The sequence below is a fragment of the Staurois parvus genome, unplaced genomic scaffold, assembly GCF_062004578.1.
Source record: "Staurois parvus isolate SC_StPar_1 unplaced genomic scaffold, SC_StPar_1.0 ptg000226l, whole genome shotgun sequence".
Classification (NCBI taxonomy): Eukaryota; Metazoa; Chordata; class Amphibia; order Anura; family Ranidae; genus Staurois; species Staurois parvus.
In genome coordinates, this window is record NW_028318022.1 from 3461519 (window position 1) to 3482536 (window position 21018).

Consider the following 21018-nt stretch of genomic DNA (forward strand, 5'->3'; position numbering starts at 1 on the left):
AACACACTTGTGGGCTTCCCACAGCGTAAGGGGGGAGATATCAGGAGAGGAATTTAGGGAAAAATATTCCATCAGATTGGAGCGTATCTCCTGTAAAATAGCGGGATCTGCAAGAAGGGAAGCATCCAGGCGCCAAAATTTCGAGCGAATGAACACATCAGGGAACCGCAAGATCATGGTGATGGGGTGATGGTCTGAAAGAACCATAGGTTCTATCGAAGCAGCATGGAGGAGTGGGAGATCCGATTGCGACAGGAAGAAATAATCTATCCTGGAGTATTTATTATGGGGAGCAGAGTAAAATGTGTAGTCTTTCACCGAAGGGTGAAGGGTTCTCCAGGAGTCATGCAATTGTAGATGTTGTAGTTGTGTGCGTATTTGCTTAAGGGCCTTGAACGGCAGAAAGGAGCTACCTGAAGAGGAGTCTAACAGCGGGCTAAGTGGGACATTCAAGTCGCCCCCTAAAATCAACATTCCGGATTGGAACCCAGCCAGGGCGGTGGTAATTGAGCGCATGAAAGAAACCTGCTTGGTGTTAGGAGCATATACATTGGCCAGTGTAACAGGTCGCTTAGCACAAAAACCCTTTACAAACAAGTATCTGCCTTCCGGATCAACAAGGGAGTCCGACACTGAGAAAGGACAATGTTTAGCGAATAAGATGGCAACACCCTTTGATTTGGCTAGAGGGTTAGCAGCATGGATAACTGTAGGGAAATGGAAATTGAAAAGTTTGGGTATAGAATCCTGGCGAAAGTGCGTCTCTTGGAGAAAGACCACATCCGCTTTTTGCTTACGCACGTAGGAGAGCAACATGGAACGCTTCTTGGGCACGTTCAGGCCCTTGGCATTGAGTGAAAGGCATTTCAAGGACAATGATCCTGAGACTGGGGTGGAGGCCGACATGGTAACCCGTCAGTAAAATGCACTAGGGATGAGGGGAAAGGGAAGAGAAAAAAAAAAAAAAAAAAAAAAAAAAAAAGGGGGGGGGGAGAATAAGAAGAAAAAGTGGAAAAACTAAACGGCTTGGGGAAGAGACCCGCTGTTCCCTATGAGAAGAAAAGAAAAAAAAAAAAAGGAGGGGGGAAGATAACTAGAAAAGAAAGTAAGCAGGAGGTGGAAAGAGAAAGAGAAGAAAGAGAAGCAAGAAATGGAAACAAACTATATAGTAAAACGCGCCGTATAGACGATCAGTAGGAGCTCACAGAGCCCACTGTGTGGGGAACGAGGAGGACGCCGAACCGAGAAGAAACGCCACCGCCGGCCGGTGGTCACGCCAAAATATGGAATCAGGTGAGAAAATATGTGAAGAGGCGGGAGGAGGTCGGTAGTGACAGAAGGTTTAGGAGGTTCTAGAAAAAACGCGCGTAGGAAGGGTCGCATACCAACTCCATGAGGTGGCAAAGTGTAAGTCAAGTGTGGGGCACTAAAGCGCAGGCTGGCACACGAATAAATTCGGAGAGGCATAAATCAGGTCAAGAAACCGTCTCCACGCTGTCCAAGCCCGAGTGTCTGGTTAACTCCAGAACCCATATATAAGGGAAGGGTTGGAGAATGTGGAGACGGTCGCAAGGCCCAAAACGAGGGAAGACAAATGTAGAAGAGTGTAGGGCCAAGACGAGTATTGCAAGCATCTCCTTAACAAAAAACAAAGTTATCAACGGGTTAGCAGAGGCAAAACAAACGAAAATCAGGCATTAACAATGAGAAACACAATGGAACCCCACATGGTTAGCAAATACAGACTAAACATCCCAGGGTCAACACCAGTGAAGCCGATACTAAACAAAACAATGATCCTATACTGCAAATGTTTATAAGAAATATAATCAATGCCCCCATCATCACAAAAGGGACGAGCATCACCTCCCCCACAACCGCACGGCCACTAAGATCCTTAGAGCAAAGGGGAAATGAACCTCAAGGGGACCCCGCCCAAGCTATTATCCCTAGAAGCCGCTTGACAGCAAGAGCAGGAAACAGGAATAACCCAATGAGAAGAAGGCAAGGCCAGGCGGGACAACCCTATAGGAAGCAGGGAAGGGGATGCTCAGTCATCCAACCACAGGGAAGAAGCTTTAACCCCAGGAACCACCCCACAAACTCCCCCCACCACACCCAACCACAAACCCACCCCCCATCCCGCCACCCGCCCACCTCCACAGACCCAAATACAGTGCATAAAATACTCAGCCCTCTTGCGCCAGCACTGAAGAAATCAACTGGGCATAGCCGATCACAGAACGCCAGGGAGAGGCTGAGTTCAGCTGGGAGCTTCTTCAAAGATAACAGAGCGTCAGACGTTGAGGCATGATGAGGACCCTCGGGTACGAAGAGGATGCGGCAAAAGGTGGGCGGACAATCCGGAAGCTGACCACTAAGGCGGATACTGGAGCGAACAGTTCACTGGGCGGGTTCCAGGTGAGGAGGGGACAGAAGTTCAGCTGGGGGATCCAGGGAGCCAAATCTCAGCAGTAGCGGGCGAGCAAGAAATCCACACCGGAGCAACCGATTATCACTCGCAGCAGGTTCTAGAACCAATGAGGCAGGGGTACAGTGGAGACACCCGCAGGGCGTCTTTCCCTTAGTGGGTGCTGGTCAGAGTCCAGAGGCATAGATTCCCCAAAGAGCTAAAAAATGACGTGTCAACTGGGAAGGGGGTCCAGCGCAAAACAGGTTGTGAGAGAGGAGGCATTCGGAGTTCCTTAGGGAAGGCCATGGGAACAACAGAAGAAATATAATGAACCACAGGCAGCTGAAAAAAATTACACAGAAGTGGCCCGATGGAAGGGGAGCGGGAGCCGTTTAAGGCTCGTGCCGTTGCTTTCTGTGCGCGGGGGAGGCCGATGGGCTAGAAGCGGCCACCGCGCCTCCAATGGGAGGTCTTGGAGGAGTCGAAGGGACAGTCCGTCTTCTACGAAGGGAGTGGCCCTGCCAGTCCATTGCACCATCTGCTGAATCTGGGGTCAGTGTCGGAAGCCCTCTCAGAGACCCCTGCCAATCAGGCAGGTCGATCAATGGGATATTCAGTGACGAGCAAAAAGATGGTAGATCTTCCGGTATTCGCAAGTCATATGTGTGGTCGCCAACCCGAGCTGAAAGGCAAAACGGAAATCTCCATCTGTATAGAATATTATGGGAACGGAGCGACTCCAGTAGTGGCCTCAAAGCGCGCCTTTGTTGTAGGGTCATGCTGGATAAATCCTGGTACAGTTGTATATCCGCTCCTTCGTATGACAGATGCCTTCTGATCCTAGCGCATCGAAGTATATCTTCCTTGAGCGGGAAGTTAACAATGCAGCAAATGATATCTCTGGGTGGATCCACATCGCTCCCCCTGGGCCGACTTGCTCTGTGTGCACGCTCGATCTCAATAGGGGTCGCCGGCGGGCGACCCAGAAGGTCGTTAAAGATGGTTGTCACCGCCTTAGGTATATCAGGGTTTTCCACGGATTCTGGTACACCGCGGAGTCTAATGTTATGTCTACGGCCACGGTTATCCAAGTCTTCAATCTGCCTGTAGAACTCTCTGATAGTCGCAGTGTGGGCCCCTGACTGTCTCTGTAAGTGGAGTATAGCATTCTTGTTGCTACTGGAGACCGTTTCTACCTGAGCCAGTCTTGAGCCCATTGCGCGGATGTCTTCCCTTAAATCATGTAGGGCAGTGGTCAGGGTAGTAGCCAGAGAAGCCTTTATATCAGTGGCCACAGCATGTAAATCTTTTAGGGACAAGGACTGTGTGGCAGGAGAGAGATCATGCTGTGGCACTGTGTCATTTCCAGCCTGCATAGCCATGCAGGAAGAGCAGCCTGTGTCAGAGGCTGAGGCTGAGGCTGCAGAGGGAGGGGGAGAGGGGGATTGAGAGAGAGAGGGAGGTGGCTGCGGCCCTGCTCTCTGAGCCTGGGAGCTAAAGAGCTCCTTAATGTGTCTCCCAGCTGGCTTGTGGCCCCTTGGGGATCGCGATCGGGTGCCGGAGAGCGTCCGGTCGTGTTTCCCCATGATGAGAGGGGACTATCTTACCCCTCCCAACCGCGCTGTCTGGCAAACCGATCCGGCCGGCGGGAGCTCCTGTACTATGCGGCCATTCCGCTCGGCGCCAAGCCACGCCCCCCGACTCATCAATTATTATATATTTGAAAGCAGGAAATCTAAAAAAATAGATTTGACTTTTTGACCTTGAAGGAACATGTGCAACAACATAAGCTTTTGGGATTAAAAAACTTTTAATACACATCTGTTATGAAACTTTGGTCATGTAACTTTTTATTTATTCTTAACAAGTAGTAAACAGACTTTAAAACAAGACACTACTGACCTCTCAAGCTTTGTGAACTGTGAAGTCACTTTTTCTCAAACATCCTCAAAGATCACACTGGAGACTCGAAATTTGGGTCATCTATTTCTTGCAGCTTAGAAGCACCTGATATTTGTTTACATTAGATGAGTGGCCACCTGCAAAAACTTTGTTCTCCATAAAAGCAAAGGGGAAAAGAGTTTCAGTGTCTTTATTGGTAATTTTGATGGATTTATCCACAATGCTTATAGCTACACAGGAAAATAAGGACTTGTGTTAGACTTGGTTCAGATTTCGTACTATGGGAATGCACATTACTTGTGTTCTTGCAATGCACCTTTCAAACAGACATGTTACAACGCTGTTCAGGATGCAGCAATGCACTAACGTGCATCACAGTTTTGTGAATTGCCAGAATAGGTGCATATCCACTTTTCTAGGACATTGAAGTGATCTTCTAGCCCATTTATTCTGAAAAGGTTGTCTAACCAGCATGCGTTAATGCATAAAAAACAACATGTTAAGGCATGAAGAAATGCGAATTAGCAGACATTTATGCAATGCATCATAGGGAAAGTTGTGAACCAACTCTAAAGTATTTCTAATGCTTAATTAGCAAACAATGGTGATGTTAGTATTCACTAATCATAAGATTGTTCTGGCCTGTTCACTATGCAGTTGTTGAGGTGCTATGCTGCACTTTAAAAGGAAATTATATATCATGCAAAAGATGCTTCCAACAAGGATACTAATAATAGCCTATAAACTACCGTTTAAGTAACCCTTTCTTATTCAATCCATTTAAATTAATACCTTACAACAGTGTTAATCGAAAACTGTTCCATTTAGTTTTAGGGGAATCTGCTATGTGAAGAAATGGAAAGGTAGTCTGGGACCTCACCACCACAGTTTGCAGAAAATGTAACTTTCTGTATGTCTTCGTTTACCACTTACATGTATTTTAGTTGTTTGTACCCATAGTAGGGCCCAGAAACAATGGTGCACTTTTTGCTTTTTTTATCCTACCTAAAACACACTTACACTGGCACTAACTGACATGGATACTAATTTGAAAAATGCTTTTTCTGAAAAATCCTGTTCAAAATATACTGACCCTGACCTTTGTATCCAACTGTTGACCCTAATCTTTGACCTTGACCCTTGCCTTGACCCTAACACTAATGCTAGCACTGACCTAGATCAAGTGTTTATGTAACTTTTAAAAAAAAATGTAATTCTTGTTTATTTACATCTTTCTTTCCTGCAAGAAGAGAAAGATACAAGGTATCTTTATATCCAATCAGAAGAGAAAGAAAACACAGACATCAGTTACTGTGCAGCCCGACCCTATGATAGACAACCATAGGCTATCACAGCGATCAGATGGCCAAGAACCAGGAATCCGAGTCCTGATCATTAGTACAAGACTGGGGGCTCTCAGTGAAAGCTTAGTATTTTTGCTGGGAATGCGCTGTGCAGAGCACTCCCAACACAAAGAGAGGTACACATATATGTTGCCTCATGGATAAAGAACCACTTACGTGAGGTTGCATATCTTTGTACTGTCAGTGGGAAGGAGTTAATTGAGTCCCAGGGCTAGCCCAAAAGCTTAAATCACTGCAGCAGATGAAGGATGATGACTGCTGCCCTGTGACTCTGCCCGGCAGTTTGACACACACCCTTCAAAGTCACAATTACTGCTCTTAAATCAGCATAGCATTGCTGTTGTGTCTAAACTGGGACACAACTGAGGAAAAGACATACATCACGCATTTTGAAAATATGTTCTTATGACCCCTTTATTGGTCTATTATGTTTTAAAACAAGCTGTATAAAGAATTTACATTGGGAGGTGCAAGGTCAAAACTTTATTGGATCAGAGGAGCCTACTTTTGCTGATCTCAGCTTCTGAAACACCATGCCACACTCAGATACTAAAGTAGTATAGCTTTAGTGTCATCATTTGTCCTTATCCTGAGTTCTGGACAGACATTCAACTGTCCAAAACCCACTCAGGGCAATGGTCCAGGAAGACATCAGTGAGGGCAGGTGGGGACCTTTTAGGTCAGTACCTAATAAAGTAGCATGCAAAGCACACCCAAGACAATATATCCAATAACAATTCCATGACTAATATAATAAAAAAGAAAGTCTTAGCAGCACCTCTTAACCAACACCATGCTTCCAACCACGAAAGTTTATTTTTCCATATTCATTGGAGGAGTAATTAAGATAGCTTGCACTAAGATAGATTTCAGCACAGAAATTAAATAATCCGCGTAAAGATCACATACAATTTGAATCATTACATGTACATGCTTCTTGTACATGTAAACCTGTAAAATATGTAACAATTATAAAAACTTGAGTCACTGTCAGCATCATGGATGGACCGAAAAGCATGCTTGATTATTGTATTACCTTGCCAAAGCAATATTGCATCCCCTGTCTTTCACATGTACCATGCCGCTGCTTGTGTTGCCCTGCCCTAGATATTGTCACATTTCTGTATAAGAATATTTTCATTTGTAATCATACGGAGTGAAGAATTTGCAGGTGAAGAATTTGCAGGGAAAGTATTTGCAGTGTTATTTGCATAATGACAGGCTTTAATTATAAATTATGAAATTGTTTTATTTGAATTAAGACATTTGTTTAGAGCTAACTGCATTGCTGAGAATGAGGTATAAAACAACCTTTAATGCCATGTTGTATGAAACTTTAATGAAAAAGTAATAATTCCTATTCTCAGCATGCTACAAGAAACAGCACACATCTGACCCAGCAGCTGCAGCATGTACCAATTCTTGAGAGTTCTTGAGGAGGTGAGGAGAATGTAAATTACCAGTTGAATGATACAACACTGGCAAGAGGAGAGTATACATGACATGCAGATGAATTTTAAAAGAAAGCATTTTTTCTTCTACTCCTTATTGCCTGGAGTGTAATAAATAAAGCTGAATAAAATGACAATGACTAGGACTCATTAGCTTCATTCGTTTGTTATGTGAAGGGGAATATCTCTTAAATGCTGACATATTTCTTTGAGACTTCCCTGAATATTGATATTTTATGCATGTGTTTAGCACCTAATTAGATTGAGACTAAATAAAACAGCACATCATACTCTGGAATAAGCTCCTGTGACATAGATGCAATAATTACACATAGTTTTAGCAGTTGTTTATTGATTTTCATTTTCCTTAATAAGCCAAAACAAAGTAACATTACCTGAATCCTCTGCTGTGTATTTAAAATCACACATCTAGGGATCAGATGCATAAACAGTAATTACATCCATAATAGGGCTTTTCTAAGTGGGTCAAAATTCAATGTTTTCATTAAAAATTAAGTAGACAAGGTGTTTAAAATATTTAACATTGAGGTTCAGTACTTATTGTCGCAGTACTGTCTCCCATAGACTTGTCACTTCATTCAGCACTGCCACCCTCTTACCAAGAGCCCAGGACACCATGGGCATACTCTCTGTGGGTACCTCATCGCAATGGCCTGTGCTCACTAAAAGAGCTCTGTTCTCTGAAAAACTGAGGACTGTCCATTACTGGAGAAGAAAAAAGAGAACTGTGTCCTTGCATGACCCCCACATAACCAGCCAGAAGGCAGGTGAAAAATGGTGTGAATACTAATTTACAAACAATGGTAAGGGGGTTGCTCCTAGAGATGAGGGATGGGGCAGAGGACCTAAAGCTTTGAAGTCACCATATTGCAGTCAGACATATAGGGTATCACCGAGAGGATTTTTTTTTACCCAAAACAAATATTTTAGGTAACCCTTTTGATGCCAGAACCATTTTTGCATATTTATAACATATTATAATATACATTTTAGACTTAGAGATTAGTTAAATCTCTCAGACATTATATATTTTCTGAAAAGAGACCCTGAGAATAAAATGATCATAATTGCAATTTTTATGTTGTGCAACATTAGGGCAATGGTTTATCAAAGCCATATTTTCAGTGAAAAAAAATATAATACAGTGAATTTTGGTGCACACAAACGCAATATATAACCCATTTTTTGCTAAAATATAAAAGATTGTGTCAAGTAAATATAAACCAAAAACCCCAAGCCCTAAATGTGTACATACCTGTAAAATGCAAGCAAACTTTAGTACCTAAAATAGTTCATAGGAATGCTTTAAAAGCCCTTCCAAGTTTTCTGTTTAGAGTTAATGTGATTGTAAAGAATAACATTTTATTTTTTAAAAGTGATAAACATGCCATACTTATCTGATCTGTGCAGTGGTTTTGCACAGAACAGCCCCAATCCTCCTCTTCTCTGGTCCTAGTAAGCACCCCTGGCCCCTCCCCCACCATGGCTTATTATGGGGACACTTGTGCATGCTCACTCCCAAGCCAGCTCTGTGTTTCCATAAAACACCAACAGCATGGCTCACACCCACCCCTGCTCCTTCCTCAATGGCTGTGATTGGAGGGAGAAAGGTGAGAGAGCCTCTTCTCTTGTGCACATTGCTGGATCAAGATTGGGCTCAGGTAAATATAAGGGGGAGCTGGAGGGGGGGTTGGGGGCTTGGGGTTTGCTGCTTTCAGATCGTTTTTTTACCTTATTGCAGAGAATACATTCAGGTAAAAAAAAACCCTCTGCGTTTACAACCACTTTAAACAGATAAGAGTTAAACATAACTGATGGCCTTAGCATTATTGCTCTCACTCCAGCATGTGCATCAATACTTAATATTACCTCAATTGTCATTTTCATATGTAGGTACACCTAAAACTAACATTTGCATTTGTATACGTGTATATGTGGGGATGGTGGGCTTTAAAATTATTTTGTGATTATGTGGTACTTTATTTTTTTAACTTTTTTCTACTTAACTTTATTACTATTACATGGAGGGCTGAAAACCCCCCCATCTGTGATAGCATGTATGAAGTCACAGGTTCTCTTTAATTGCACATATGGGGTCAATTAGACCCCCTAGGTGTTGTTTTACTAAAGGAAAATAGGCTGTTTACTTTGCAAGGGAAGTTGCATTCACCCAATCACATACAAGGGAGAAAATTACTTCCACATGATTAGATGATGGAAGCCAGCAGAGCTTCACCTCATTCACTAAGATCTAGGGAAAATTCCCTTTCAAAAAGTAATTTTCCTAGCAATGTGAACTGTCTATTTGCCTTTGGTTAATCAACCCCCTAATGTCTCCTGTGCAGTCTATTGCAGCTAATCAAATACAGATAATGCTTGATTAACTGATTTCCTGACCACACCAGCCCAGAACTGACAGCTTTGACACCGGAATTGATGAAACACTCTCTGAGCCCAGGATACATGGTGGGGGAATAGAGGGGGTGGCATTTTCTGGTGGTTGTGGAATCATTTCAATCAGAAAGCCGACCGTTATCTTGACAAGTGCATACACACTCCAGACTGCATTAGTGTATATAAATACCCTTACATCAGAGGTATCAAAAGGGTTAAAGGTAGACCCTGGTGTAATTAATCGCCCTCTTGATTGGAGACTCCAAGGGAAACATTTGCCAGCAATAGATTCTTAGGCTCCATTCACACAGGGCACAATCCACTTTCATGTATGCTGATTCCCTGCTGAGCAGAGTAGAGCAGAGTGGACAGATGACTTGTCTGTGTGCTCCATTTATGCAGATTGGAAATGGACACAGCTGACTCTGTTCTATGAGTGGTCGGGTGTGAACAGACCAGCTGGCCATTTACACCTGCCTGCCCTCCAATGCGATTTTCCTAGATGGAGGGGAACTGATCCCCTTCCGTGTTTTTCTTTTTTTTTAGTGGATTGGATAAGATTGAAGGTAGAAGGTTGTATGTCCATTTACACCTGACGGTCCATAGGAACCATCCGATCAGGTCCATCTGAAAAACTGACAGATGGACCAGATCGAATTGCCCATGTTAAAGGGGCCTTATTTTGCCCAGCTTAGACTAATGGTGTTTCCATTCACCTTTTTGGTGCTTTCAGTTTTCCTTTTTTATTCTTTTTTTAAATTGTTTTTATTTTACAGAGTGCATCAAAATACAGAAACAAGGTAACTACAAACTTGGTGTACTACAGATGACAATAAATTGCACATAATGAGCTCAGTCAATAACCGAAAGGTACACTCGAGTAAAACAAAATAAGAAAGTTTTTACAAACAAAATAAAAACAAAAAAGAAGGGAAGAGTGGGGATAGGAGTAATAGTGGGGTAGGAAAGGGAAATAAAAAATGGAGGGGAGGGGAGGAAAGGGGAGCCAAAAAGAAAGTGATTGAGACTGAGGGTTTATTGATCATAGCATTGGGGAAAGTGAACAATTGGTTTCATATGTATTGGAGGTACATCAGAATAACTGAGTAATTTCCAGTAAAATCACCTGGTCTTATGTTCCTTTTTCATTCTTCATAAGATAGAGATGAGCAGAGGAAGATGTACTGACAGAGCCCAGCATAGAATTCATGCTGGTTTTTAAAGGGATAAAAATGAGAGAGTGTACATGTATTGAGGTTTTAGGTTTTTTTTGTAATTTTTCAGTATCTACCAAATCATGAAATATGAGTTTTGGGTAGGTTGGTCCCTTAAATATGCTGGTAGGTTAGGATACATGTACACCTGGCAGAGTGACTGAGGGACTCAATTCCACAAAGTCACTAGTGAAGCATATTTTCCATTATTCATTCATTTCTAATTTCTCCTTTGCAAGTTACACAAATGGCAGCAATACAGAGGAAGTTTTGCCCTTTGTGTGCAGAATGATCACTGAAAGATCACTTTCTCTTATTGGCTTACTGTTTTTTCTTGGCAGTATCAATATGATTATAACACTGGGACTGATCATGTTTCTGACACTCAGACCTTCCTGCTCAGCACTCCACTTCTTTGTGTTTGAGGAAAGAATTCAATGGCTTGTCTACATTTCAACAGAGCTAAATTCTATTTTAAAAAAAGTTTACAGGAATTCTTACAGGTATAGAATTGACCTGGAGATTTTTTTTATACAAGAGTGAAGTTTACCATTAATAAAAATAGCAGTATAACATTATCCTAGTGTTTATACGTTTGTTTGTCCTATACTTTATAGACAATATTCACTTTAATTGTTTATTTCATGCCAAAGGAGGATTACTGTGATAGCCATTTACAGGGTTTTTGTCACCATATCTCAATATTTTTAGCTGTGATAAATATTTGACACATTTATAATAACTCGATTTTGGGTTATTGGTTTATAACACTTACCTCTCTATTGCCTAAAAGTCTTCATTGTGATTTAAACTATTATGATATGGGAAGTACTGCTTCCCATGAAAATCACACCCCAGGGTATACAGATAATATATTTCAATTTTCGATTTGCTTTTATTGTAAATTAATTTCTGTGCCTGTGTTACCAACTTTAATGATGTAATAGCAGGAAGAATTCATTAACTGTGTCATGTAGGGGACTCTTTTTTTTCTGTTGAGGGATACAGCTGCTCTGGCTACAAAAGCAGATGACCTTCAATTAGTCCCAGCAGGCTGATATCAGAAGCAGATTGATATACAGACTCTCTTCTACTTCCTCAGCCAGTGGGAAGATAATTATATCTGTCCCCTTCCCCAGCTCACTTTATTTGATTTTTTTTAAGCTCAAACTGGAGGTGTTGCCGGCAGCTGGATGGGTTTGAGAGAGGAGAGTACACAGTCTGCAATTGGGGGACAAGCTACAAGAGGCAGACAGATTGTTAAGCCCCTGTAGTGATCCACGTCAGTTGTGTTTTCCTACACACGGTATAACAGGAAAGAAACCGCTTCTGCCAGCAAAGAGATCCCAGGCTCGTTTCTATAGTGTGGGAAACAAAGAATTAGCAGAACAGCACCAAAGGACAAGATCCTTTGTCCAATCCATTCTTGAAGTATTCTGACCAGGGGCGGACTGACCATTCAAGCACTCGGGCACTGCCTGGGGTCAGTAGGAGGCCCCATGAAATGCCCCTGGTACCTTTTATAGGCTTTTTTTGAGTGTGGGCAAGGAGACAGGGGCTCCATGATCCCTTATTTCCTGGGGGCCCCATGAGTTGTCAGTCCTCCCCTAATTCTGACACCATCAAGGCTTTAAGTAAATATCCTCAGCAGGACAGAAAAATACAGACTCCATGCATTCCTTTCAGCCAGCAGAAATTGTTTCTTTTAGATACTTTTTGACCGGAAGAAAAGAATGTAGGATCTCTGTGTGTTCCATCCATCCATCTATCCATCCCACCCACTGCTTGCCTTATCTTTAACATAAATATTGTTGGTGTCACAATACAAGCTGAATGGATTGTAAAAAGGGAACCTGTTCTTTGGTGCCATTATGTTAACCCTCTGTTTCCCACACTGTAGAAGCAAGCATGGGATCTTGCACACTGACTGCCTGAGTCCATTCAATGTCATTGCACCTGAATTTCCTCAAACCAGGTAGCCCAGGTGGATTTTACAGCATTTCATTGACATGAATGGTTGTACTCTGTTGTACTCCTCTATAAAGTGATGCTATCATTAACATGAGTACAGCAGTGTACAGCCATTCATATTAATGACAGGCTGTACATGGCACTTGAGCTGCCTTGATTGAGAATATTCAGCTGCAATTACACTGAACAGGCACAGCGACCTGTGTGCAAGAGCCCTGATTTTCAATAAAAGTAACATTAACTTTCCTTCTGTACTATCTCTCCCCCCTCATGTTAGTGACACATATACCCCATATTGAGTTTGATGGTCAGTACCCCCACCAAATTAAATCTATTCAAGAGAATCAGCCAATTCACAAAACTGAACTCTACATTCTGTACATTGTGCACTCCTGAATCTTGCACTCTTTACGTAGCACACTCCTAAACTCTTCACTCTGTACATAGCACACTCCTGAACCCTGGACTCTGTATGTATTGCACTTCTCAACTATACACTCTGTACTTAGCATACTCATGAACTCTGCACTCTGTATGTAGTGCACTCCTGAACTCTGCGCTCTGTATGTAGCTCAATCCTAAACTCTGCCCTCTCTATGCAGTGTACTCTTGAACTCTGTACTTATCGCACTTCTGAACACTTCATTCTGTACTTTGTGCACTTCTTGATGCTGTATTCCGTACATAGCACACTTCTTAACCTTGCATTCTGTACATAGTGCACTTCTGAACCCTGTACTGTTCATGTAGCATGCTCTTCAACTCTTCACTCTGTAAACAGCACACTTTTGAACTCTGCACTCTGTATGTAGCACACTGCACACTGCTCAACCCTTCACTTATCTTTACAGTTTGGCCAAACCCCCATTTGATGCGACATGCTCTTTCCCTCTGGGTGGGAGCTGGTTGAGATCCTGCACCTATTCTTTTAGAGAAAAAAGTCCTCTCTCAAATTAGGCAAAGCACCATTTGTGAGTCCCTTAAAGTGAGCGTAAAACGTAAACGTTTTTTGTTTTGTTTTGTTTTAGATTGAGTAGGTAAGGGTTAGAACCCCTAACAATATTTTGCTGTGTACCTGCTAGGTAGATTAAACCTCTCTGTTTTGGTGACCATTGTCACTGTGATAGAGAGATTGGAAATCGAGCATTTTAGAGTTGTTATCCAAACAAGAAGTGTGCAAATATCTTCCTACAGGGACACTTGTTCTGATGACAATTATTCACTTTTCATTGAATAGATTTCATTCCATTCTCTTTCTCCAGTACAGAAAGTGAAGTGTAAAAAAAAAAAAATATATATATATATATATATTTATTTATATACTTTGATTTTGTGCAGACTGTCCCCAGATTGGACAGTGAAGAAGAAGCTTCACAATGATGAATTTGTCTCTTTGCTCATTTTGATATGGCCCTGATTAACATACCTATATCTACATGCAATACAAAATATGGGCTTAGTGCTGCCCCTCTCTCTTCCAATTCAACAATTCTGGGTGTTATAATGGGCAGATACCTATAAAAATTTCAGGTACTTACTTTGCTGTAATTTATCTGCAAATATCTGAATGCAGTTTTCAAGGACTTTTGTGCTTATGGTATGCTAAAATGGTCTGAACTTTTTTATTATTTCACAATATCTTAGCAAGTCTTAAGTGATTTGTTTTTCACTTAAATGATTATACAGCTTAGTGAATCAGGACCATTGCTCTCTGATGTTTATGTCCAGCTCTAGAGGATAATGCCACAACCCTGCATAAATACACTGCTGCAAGAAATAGGTAATATAATACTATGCCCAACATATACCTTCCCATACGCCTAAAAACAAATAGCTTTTATGTAATTTTGTGCATTTATGAAAAACATTTATTGCATGTTTTCCAAGCACCACATTTTAGAACAACTTTGAATGGATGATGATAAAGCAATTCACAAACGCGGCCTACTTTAATGCCATATGAAGCACAATTTTGTAAACAAAAGAAAAGCAGGTAAATGAGTTTAAAAAGGTTCAGTCTCATGCCGCAAAAGCATTTAACCTAAAATGTGAGACAATGGACTTTATACCAAGTTTACCAAATTCCCTTGTCCTTCTGTATAATAAAAATATGTATTGATGGGTGAAAGATCTATATATATAATTGTATCTTATGACTATGTCCCATTTATAAATAAAGAGATAATTTAGCACCATCTGTGAGTGCTGCATAAAGATCTGCTTCATTTAGCTTCTGTCTACTGAATATGTAAATGACAAAATGGGTAATCTGGTAACAATTTGACTCTGTCTATGTAAGCCCTTGAGTGTTGACACTAATTTGACATCCACAAAATGAAATGCCACTTATTCCTCATACAGTAAAGGTATAAACCTGTAATAAGAAATGAGCTACACCAAAATATAAAACGGATGCAGCTTTCAGTTATAGCATATTAGTGTAATTACCTTAATATACCGTATAGTGTCATAGATTTCCAGATTTCAGATTTTTTTCTGAAGTCAATTACAAGAATAAAGAAACTGGGCCAGTGGAAATAATGTACACTTGGTAATCTGCTACAAAAACCATACTCATTTTACTAAATATTTTGTAAAAATTAAGAGACCCAGAGTACTTCTTTTAATCTCCTCTACATTTAATTTGACAGGGTTTTTAATTAGATACAGTGGGTGAAATGGGTAAATTAAAAAATATCTAAACCCAGAAACAAACATTTATTTTAAATGTATTCATGGAGGAAGCCATGCTTGTCAACCAGGCTGGACCTTTACCCTTTCACTGCCAGGTCTGTATGACATATGGAGCTACAGCACTGCTTCCAGCAGGCTAGGTTAATGCACAGTTCGGACTTGCATTGCTCCTCTTCTATAAGCTAATGGTCACTTGAGTGCCCGTGAGCTTAGAGCAAAACTGTTCAGTAGACTATTCTGAACATGCAGATAGCTCTGACCAGAGCCTAACAAGTTGCTGATTAGAATTATTCACATCAAATGTTGTGCTTTCTTGATGGCTTCTTTGCTTGGCTACCCTACTCTCTCTTTCTTCTGAAATACCCACTATCATTCTTGGAGATTTTAACATTCCAATTAATGTGAACAACCCAGCTACCTGCCAGTTCTTCAACCTAACATCATCTTTTGCCTTAATACAATGGACACAGTCCTCCACTCACTCTGATGGGAATACATTAGATCTTGTTTTCTCCCATCTTTGCATCTTTGTCCTCCTCCTTCAAACACCTATCCCTCCAAGCAGCAAACAATTACCTGCAGAAACCGTCACAACTTTAACCCTTCTATTTTCCACTCTGCAACTGACCACCTCTATGACAGAATCTCTCCCCTGACCTGGCTACTTCTGTCTACAACATTTCACTTTAATCCACACTAGCCTCACTTGCTCCTTGAACTACACAAAGTATTAGGCCCCGACCATTACAACCGTGGCAGACTGACAGCACCAGAAATCTTAACAGACATAGTCATGCAGTGGAGCTGGAGCGATTGTGGCATAAAACCAAATCCCAGTAAGCATTCACCCTATATAAATCTGCTTTCTTATAATACATTTCCTGCCTTTATGCTGCCAAAAAATCATACTTTGTCATCCAATCCTCGTCGTCTCTTCTCTACTTTTAACTCTCTGCATTCTCCACCTCCACCCAGTAACTCACTCACTGCTCTTGAGATTGCCAGTCATTTCAAAAACAAGATTGATGCAATTCGTAGGGGTATCTCCACTGCACATCTATCCCACTTAGCATACATTATACTAAACTTTCCTCCTTTTGACCTTACTATTACCGAAAAGGTTACTAAAGGTTTCTCAGAAGCCCGTCCCACCACCTGCCCCCTGGATCCTGTCCCCTCACTACTACTACGGTCACCCTCCTCTTCTATCCTATGCTCCCTCATTCACATCTTCAATCTCTCCCTCTCTGCTGGTGCCTTCCCTTCCCTTCTAAAGCATGCACAGATCATTCCCATACTTAAAAAGCCCTCACTGGATGCCACCAATCTGAACAACTTAAGACCCATCTCCCTGCTCCCGTTTACCTCTGAATTTTTAGAACTCTTAGTCTATAATCGCCTGAGCTCCTACCTCCCTGACAACAACCTTCTTGACTCCTTACAGTCTGGCTCTTGCTCACTCCACTCCACTGAAACTGCCGTACTAAAACTCACTAATGATTTTCTAACGGCTAAAACCAATGGCCACTACTCCATACACTTACTACTACACCTCTCTTCGGCCTTTGATATTGTAGACCATCCCCTCCTCCTCATAAAACTCCACTCTCTTGGCCTGTGAGACTCTGCTCTCCCCTGGTTCTCCTCCTACATATCACACTGCTCCTCCAGTTTTACCTATGACTCTGTCTCCTCCTCTCCACTTCCTCTTTCTGTAGGGGTCCCCCAAGGTTCTGTCCTCGGACTCCTTCTCTTCTCCATCTACACCTCCTCCCTTGGCTTCTAGTACCATCTCTATACTGATGACACACAAATCTACTTCTCTACTCCTGACCTCAGTCCTTCCGTCTCATCTCGCATTACTAATGTACTAACTGACATAGCATCATGAATGTCCTCAAACTCAATCCTTCTAAAACTGAGCTCATATTATTCCCTCCAGCCTGTGCCCCCTCCCCTGACTTCTTCATCAAGATCAATAATATAACCATCAGTCCCTCCCTTCATGCCAGGGTGCTATCTGTAAAACTGGACTCTGATCTGTCCTTTCAGTACTAAATCCAATCACTGTCTTGTATACTTAACCTCTGTAACATCTCCAAAATATGCCCCTTTTTAACCATTGAAACCACTAAGCAACCTATTCACTCCCTTTTTATCTCTTTCCTTGACTATTGTAACTCCCTCCTCATTGGCCTACCTAATTGCAGGCTATTCCTTCTTCAGTCTATCATGAATGCTGCTGCCAGACTCATCCACCGTAACAACCATTCCATATCTGCCATCCCTCTCTGCCAATCCCTCCACTGGTTTCCCATTGCCCAATGAATAAAAATGCAAAACATTAGCAATAACCTATAAGACCATTTACAACTCATCCCCTAACTGCACCACCAATCTTGTCTCCAAATATCACCCACACCATCCTCTCTGCTCCTCCCAAGACCTCCTGCTCTCTAGCTCCCTGGTCTCATCCTCTCATGCTCATATCCACGACTTCTCCAGAGCCTCTCCCATCCTCTCTAACTCCCTACCCTAATCTGTCTGACTATCCCCTCCTAAAAACATATTTTTTCAGGGAAGCTTATCCTGCCTTCAGCTAATAACCAAATATTTTATTTCTCCCATCAGTTCATCCCCTGCAGTTATTACCTTTTGTTCCACCAGCCCCTCCCTATTATATTGTAAGCGCCCAGAAGCAGGGCCCTCCTAACCCTATTATAGTGTATCCTTGCTGTATTGTCTCCCTTTATATTGTAAAGTGCTGAGCAAACTGTTGGCACTATATAAATCCTGTATAATTATAATATTATAATAATAATTTGGACAGTTCAAATAATGTAAGTGGACAGTTCAATTGCCTATTACTAGTGATACAATTAACAAAATGTTTTAATTGAAGGTAGTGCCACCATGCTCCTCTTGCATTGTTAATGAACAAAATAATGGAGAAAGTGGTTGTAAAACCCTCCCTGAAGAAATCGAGCCGTATAAGAGGAGTTGGACATTCGCCAGTGCAAAAAGGAGACAGATTTGCAAATTCGCTAGTACAGGATTTAAGGAGCCATTGGTCATAGAATATGATAGTTACAAAATACATTCCATGTTTTCAAAGCAACAGGTATAAATACTGATAACATTGAGGAGGAGGGTCATATTAGAGGTGATATCCAAGGTAGAGCAGATATGGGCATTAGGCCTATATATTCTGTTCTATTTTAACACTCAAAAAGTTTGTTTATGCAAATCAAACCAGACAGATGCAAATCAAATCTAACAGATGGACAAGGTCAGATAAGTTATAATAAAACTCTATGTTAACAACTTCAATACCAGGCTCTTTTACCCCCTTCCTGCCCAGTCCAATTTTCAGCTTTCAGTACTCTCACAGTTTAAATTATGCAATCATGCAATAATATACCCAAACTAAATTTTTATCATTTTGTTCATACAACTAGAGTTTTCTTTTGGCGGTATTTAATCACCACTGGGTTTTTTATTTTTTGTTAAATAAGTGAAAAAGACCAAAATTTTTGGAAAAGAAAACGTTTGTGTTGTAAAATTTTGTAAATAAATTTAAGCCAAAACATATACTGCTACATTTCTGAAAATAACTCAAATTAATGTATAATATTTAGCCTGTAGGAACGTTATAGTGTTCACAAACTATAGTATATATCTGAAAATAGAGCAGTCATGATGTACTGATGGCCTATCTAATTTCTTGAGGCCCAAAAATGTCAGGACAGTACAGATATCCCCCAAATTACTCCTTTTTGGAAAGAAGTCTGCGGTAATTAGTAAGAGGTATGACAAGTTTTTGAAGTTGTAAGCTTTGTCATAATTTTTTGGAAAATAAAGAAATGAAAAAAAAAAAATTTTCACCATACTGTCATCAGTGTAGTACAGCCTCATCATTTAACTAGTGTGATGGTGATGATGCACACTTACTGATGACAGTATGAAAAAAATAATCTTTTTTTCTTTTTTTTCATTGTTTGTATTAAATTGTTTTTCAGAATTTTTTTTTTTTTTTATAAAACATTGTGACCAGAGTAATATAATGCTACCATCAGGGGTGGACTGACAACTCATGGGGCCCCCGGGCAATAGGGGATCATGGGGCCCCTGTGTTCTTGCCCAAACTCAAAAAAGCCTATGAAAAAGGTACCGGGGCATCTCATGGGGTCCCCTACTGCCCTCGGGCAGTGCCCGAGTTTCCAAATGGTCAGTCCGCCCCTGGCTACCATAGTAACATTGTACTACTCTAGGGAATTGATCAGTATTTTTATTTTTTTTTTACACATTATGATTGCCTATAGCAGTGAATTTCACTGCTTTAGGCCAACATGTAAGTGAAATTGATTAATGCACTGTTTTTGTTGTGATTAGCTGTGTTTGGCCCAGTCTGTACTATGTGATCGCTGTGACCAATCACAACTAGCAACACAATTGTATACAATGGATGGCATGAAAGGAAGCCATCCATTGTTTACAATTGTCATGTGACCTGCTCTGATTGTTCACAGTACCTGCAATGGGCCAGTACTCAGATCCGCTATTGGCTGTGTCCACGCCATGAGGCAGCTGAGTCCTGCTGAGCTGTCATTTTTGCTATTGGCCAGGCAGGAACTGGTTAAGTAAATCTGCTCCACCTCCATCCTTTGATCTTGTAAGGATTTGATAGCTGTAATCATGGCCAAGAGTTTATCAGCATACTAGGTTTGAAAGAGCTGCTCATTTTCAAAGTAAGCCTTCTTGCTTATATGTATTTAAAACAGTCTCTCTTTCACTTCTAAAACATTTTTAAAATTAAAATATATTTGAGGAGGTAGGCCATCTAGGATTAATTTAGTATACAGATCACTAAGTAAAATTGTATCATTCATATAAATGCTCTTCAGTTTTTTAATACACTTGCTAAATTTTCCATCACTAAGATATATATATAAAAGGGGACAAGGGGTATCTTTCTGGTCCCATTTTGTACATCAAAGGGGGCCGACAGGGATCTATTAACCTGCACTCTAGCCTTGGGCATTCTACATAAGTCTATTATTGTGTCAACAATCCCAAAAGGAAAACCCATATGTCACAATGTAGATTGTAGAAAATGCCAATTAACTCTGTCAAAAGCTTTTTCAGCATCAACCAGTATCAAACAAAGGGAGATTTAATGTACTTGACCATAATGCATCAGAGAAATAGCCTTATTGGTATTGTTCTTAGCATTGGTCCCAGGAACAATTCCTACTTGTTTGTGATGAATAAGAGATGTTATCAAAGGCAATATGTGATTAGCCAACATTTTCACATACATTTTAAAATCCAGTCGCAAAATAGGACGATGATCACTGCAATGCAAAGTATCTTTAAAGGTTTGGGAAGTACAATAATGTGTTTTTAAAGACTATTTAGGGAAAAGATTTTCTTTTGATATGCCACTAAACATCCACAACAGTTTGGGCATTAAAGAATCTTTAAAATATTTTAAAAAAATTGGTAGTTAAACCATCTGTACTTGTGCTTTTTTCCTGAGGAAAGACATTTAAGAACCTTAAAGAATTCATAAACTTCAAATGGTTCACCCAGGA

General features: G+C 41.0%; 2 protein-coding genes across 2 annotated transcripts in view; one reads left to right on the top strand and one right to left on the bottom strand.

Moving 5' to 3' along the window:
- The window catches only part of CSMD1 (CUB and Sushi multiple domains 1), a 2075474-nt gene that overhangs the window by 1064100 nt on the left and 990356 nt on the right, over positions 1-21018 (top strand). The window lies entirely within an intron of this gene.
- On the bottom strand, positions 2304-4081 carry LOC149460540 (uncharacterized). The gene has a single exon (XM_089679518.1). The coding sequence runs from the start codon at positions 3997-3999 to the stop codon at positions 2806-2808; it is 1194 nt and encodes a 397-aa protein (XP_089535644.1). The 5' UTR covers positions 4000-4081; the 3' UTR covers positions 2304-2805.

Bases quoted from the DNA above. Each gene is read 5' to 3' on its own strand.
- LOC149460540 (XM_089679518.1), bottom strand. From the start codon at position 3,999: ATGGGGAAACACGACCGGACGCTCTCCGGCACCCGATCGCGATCCCCA.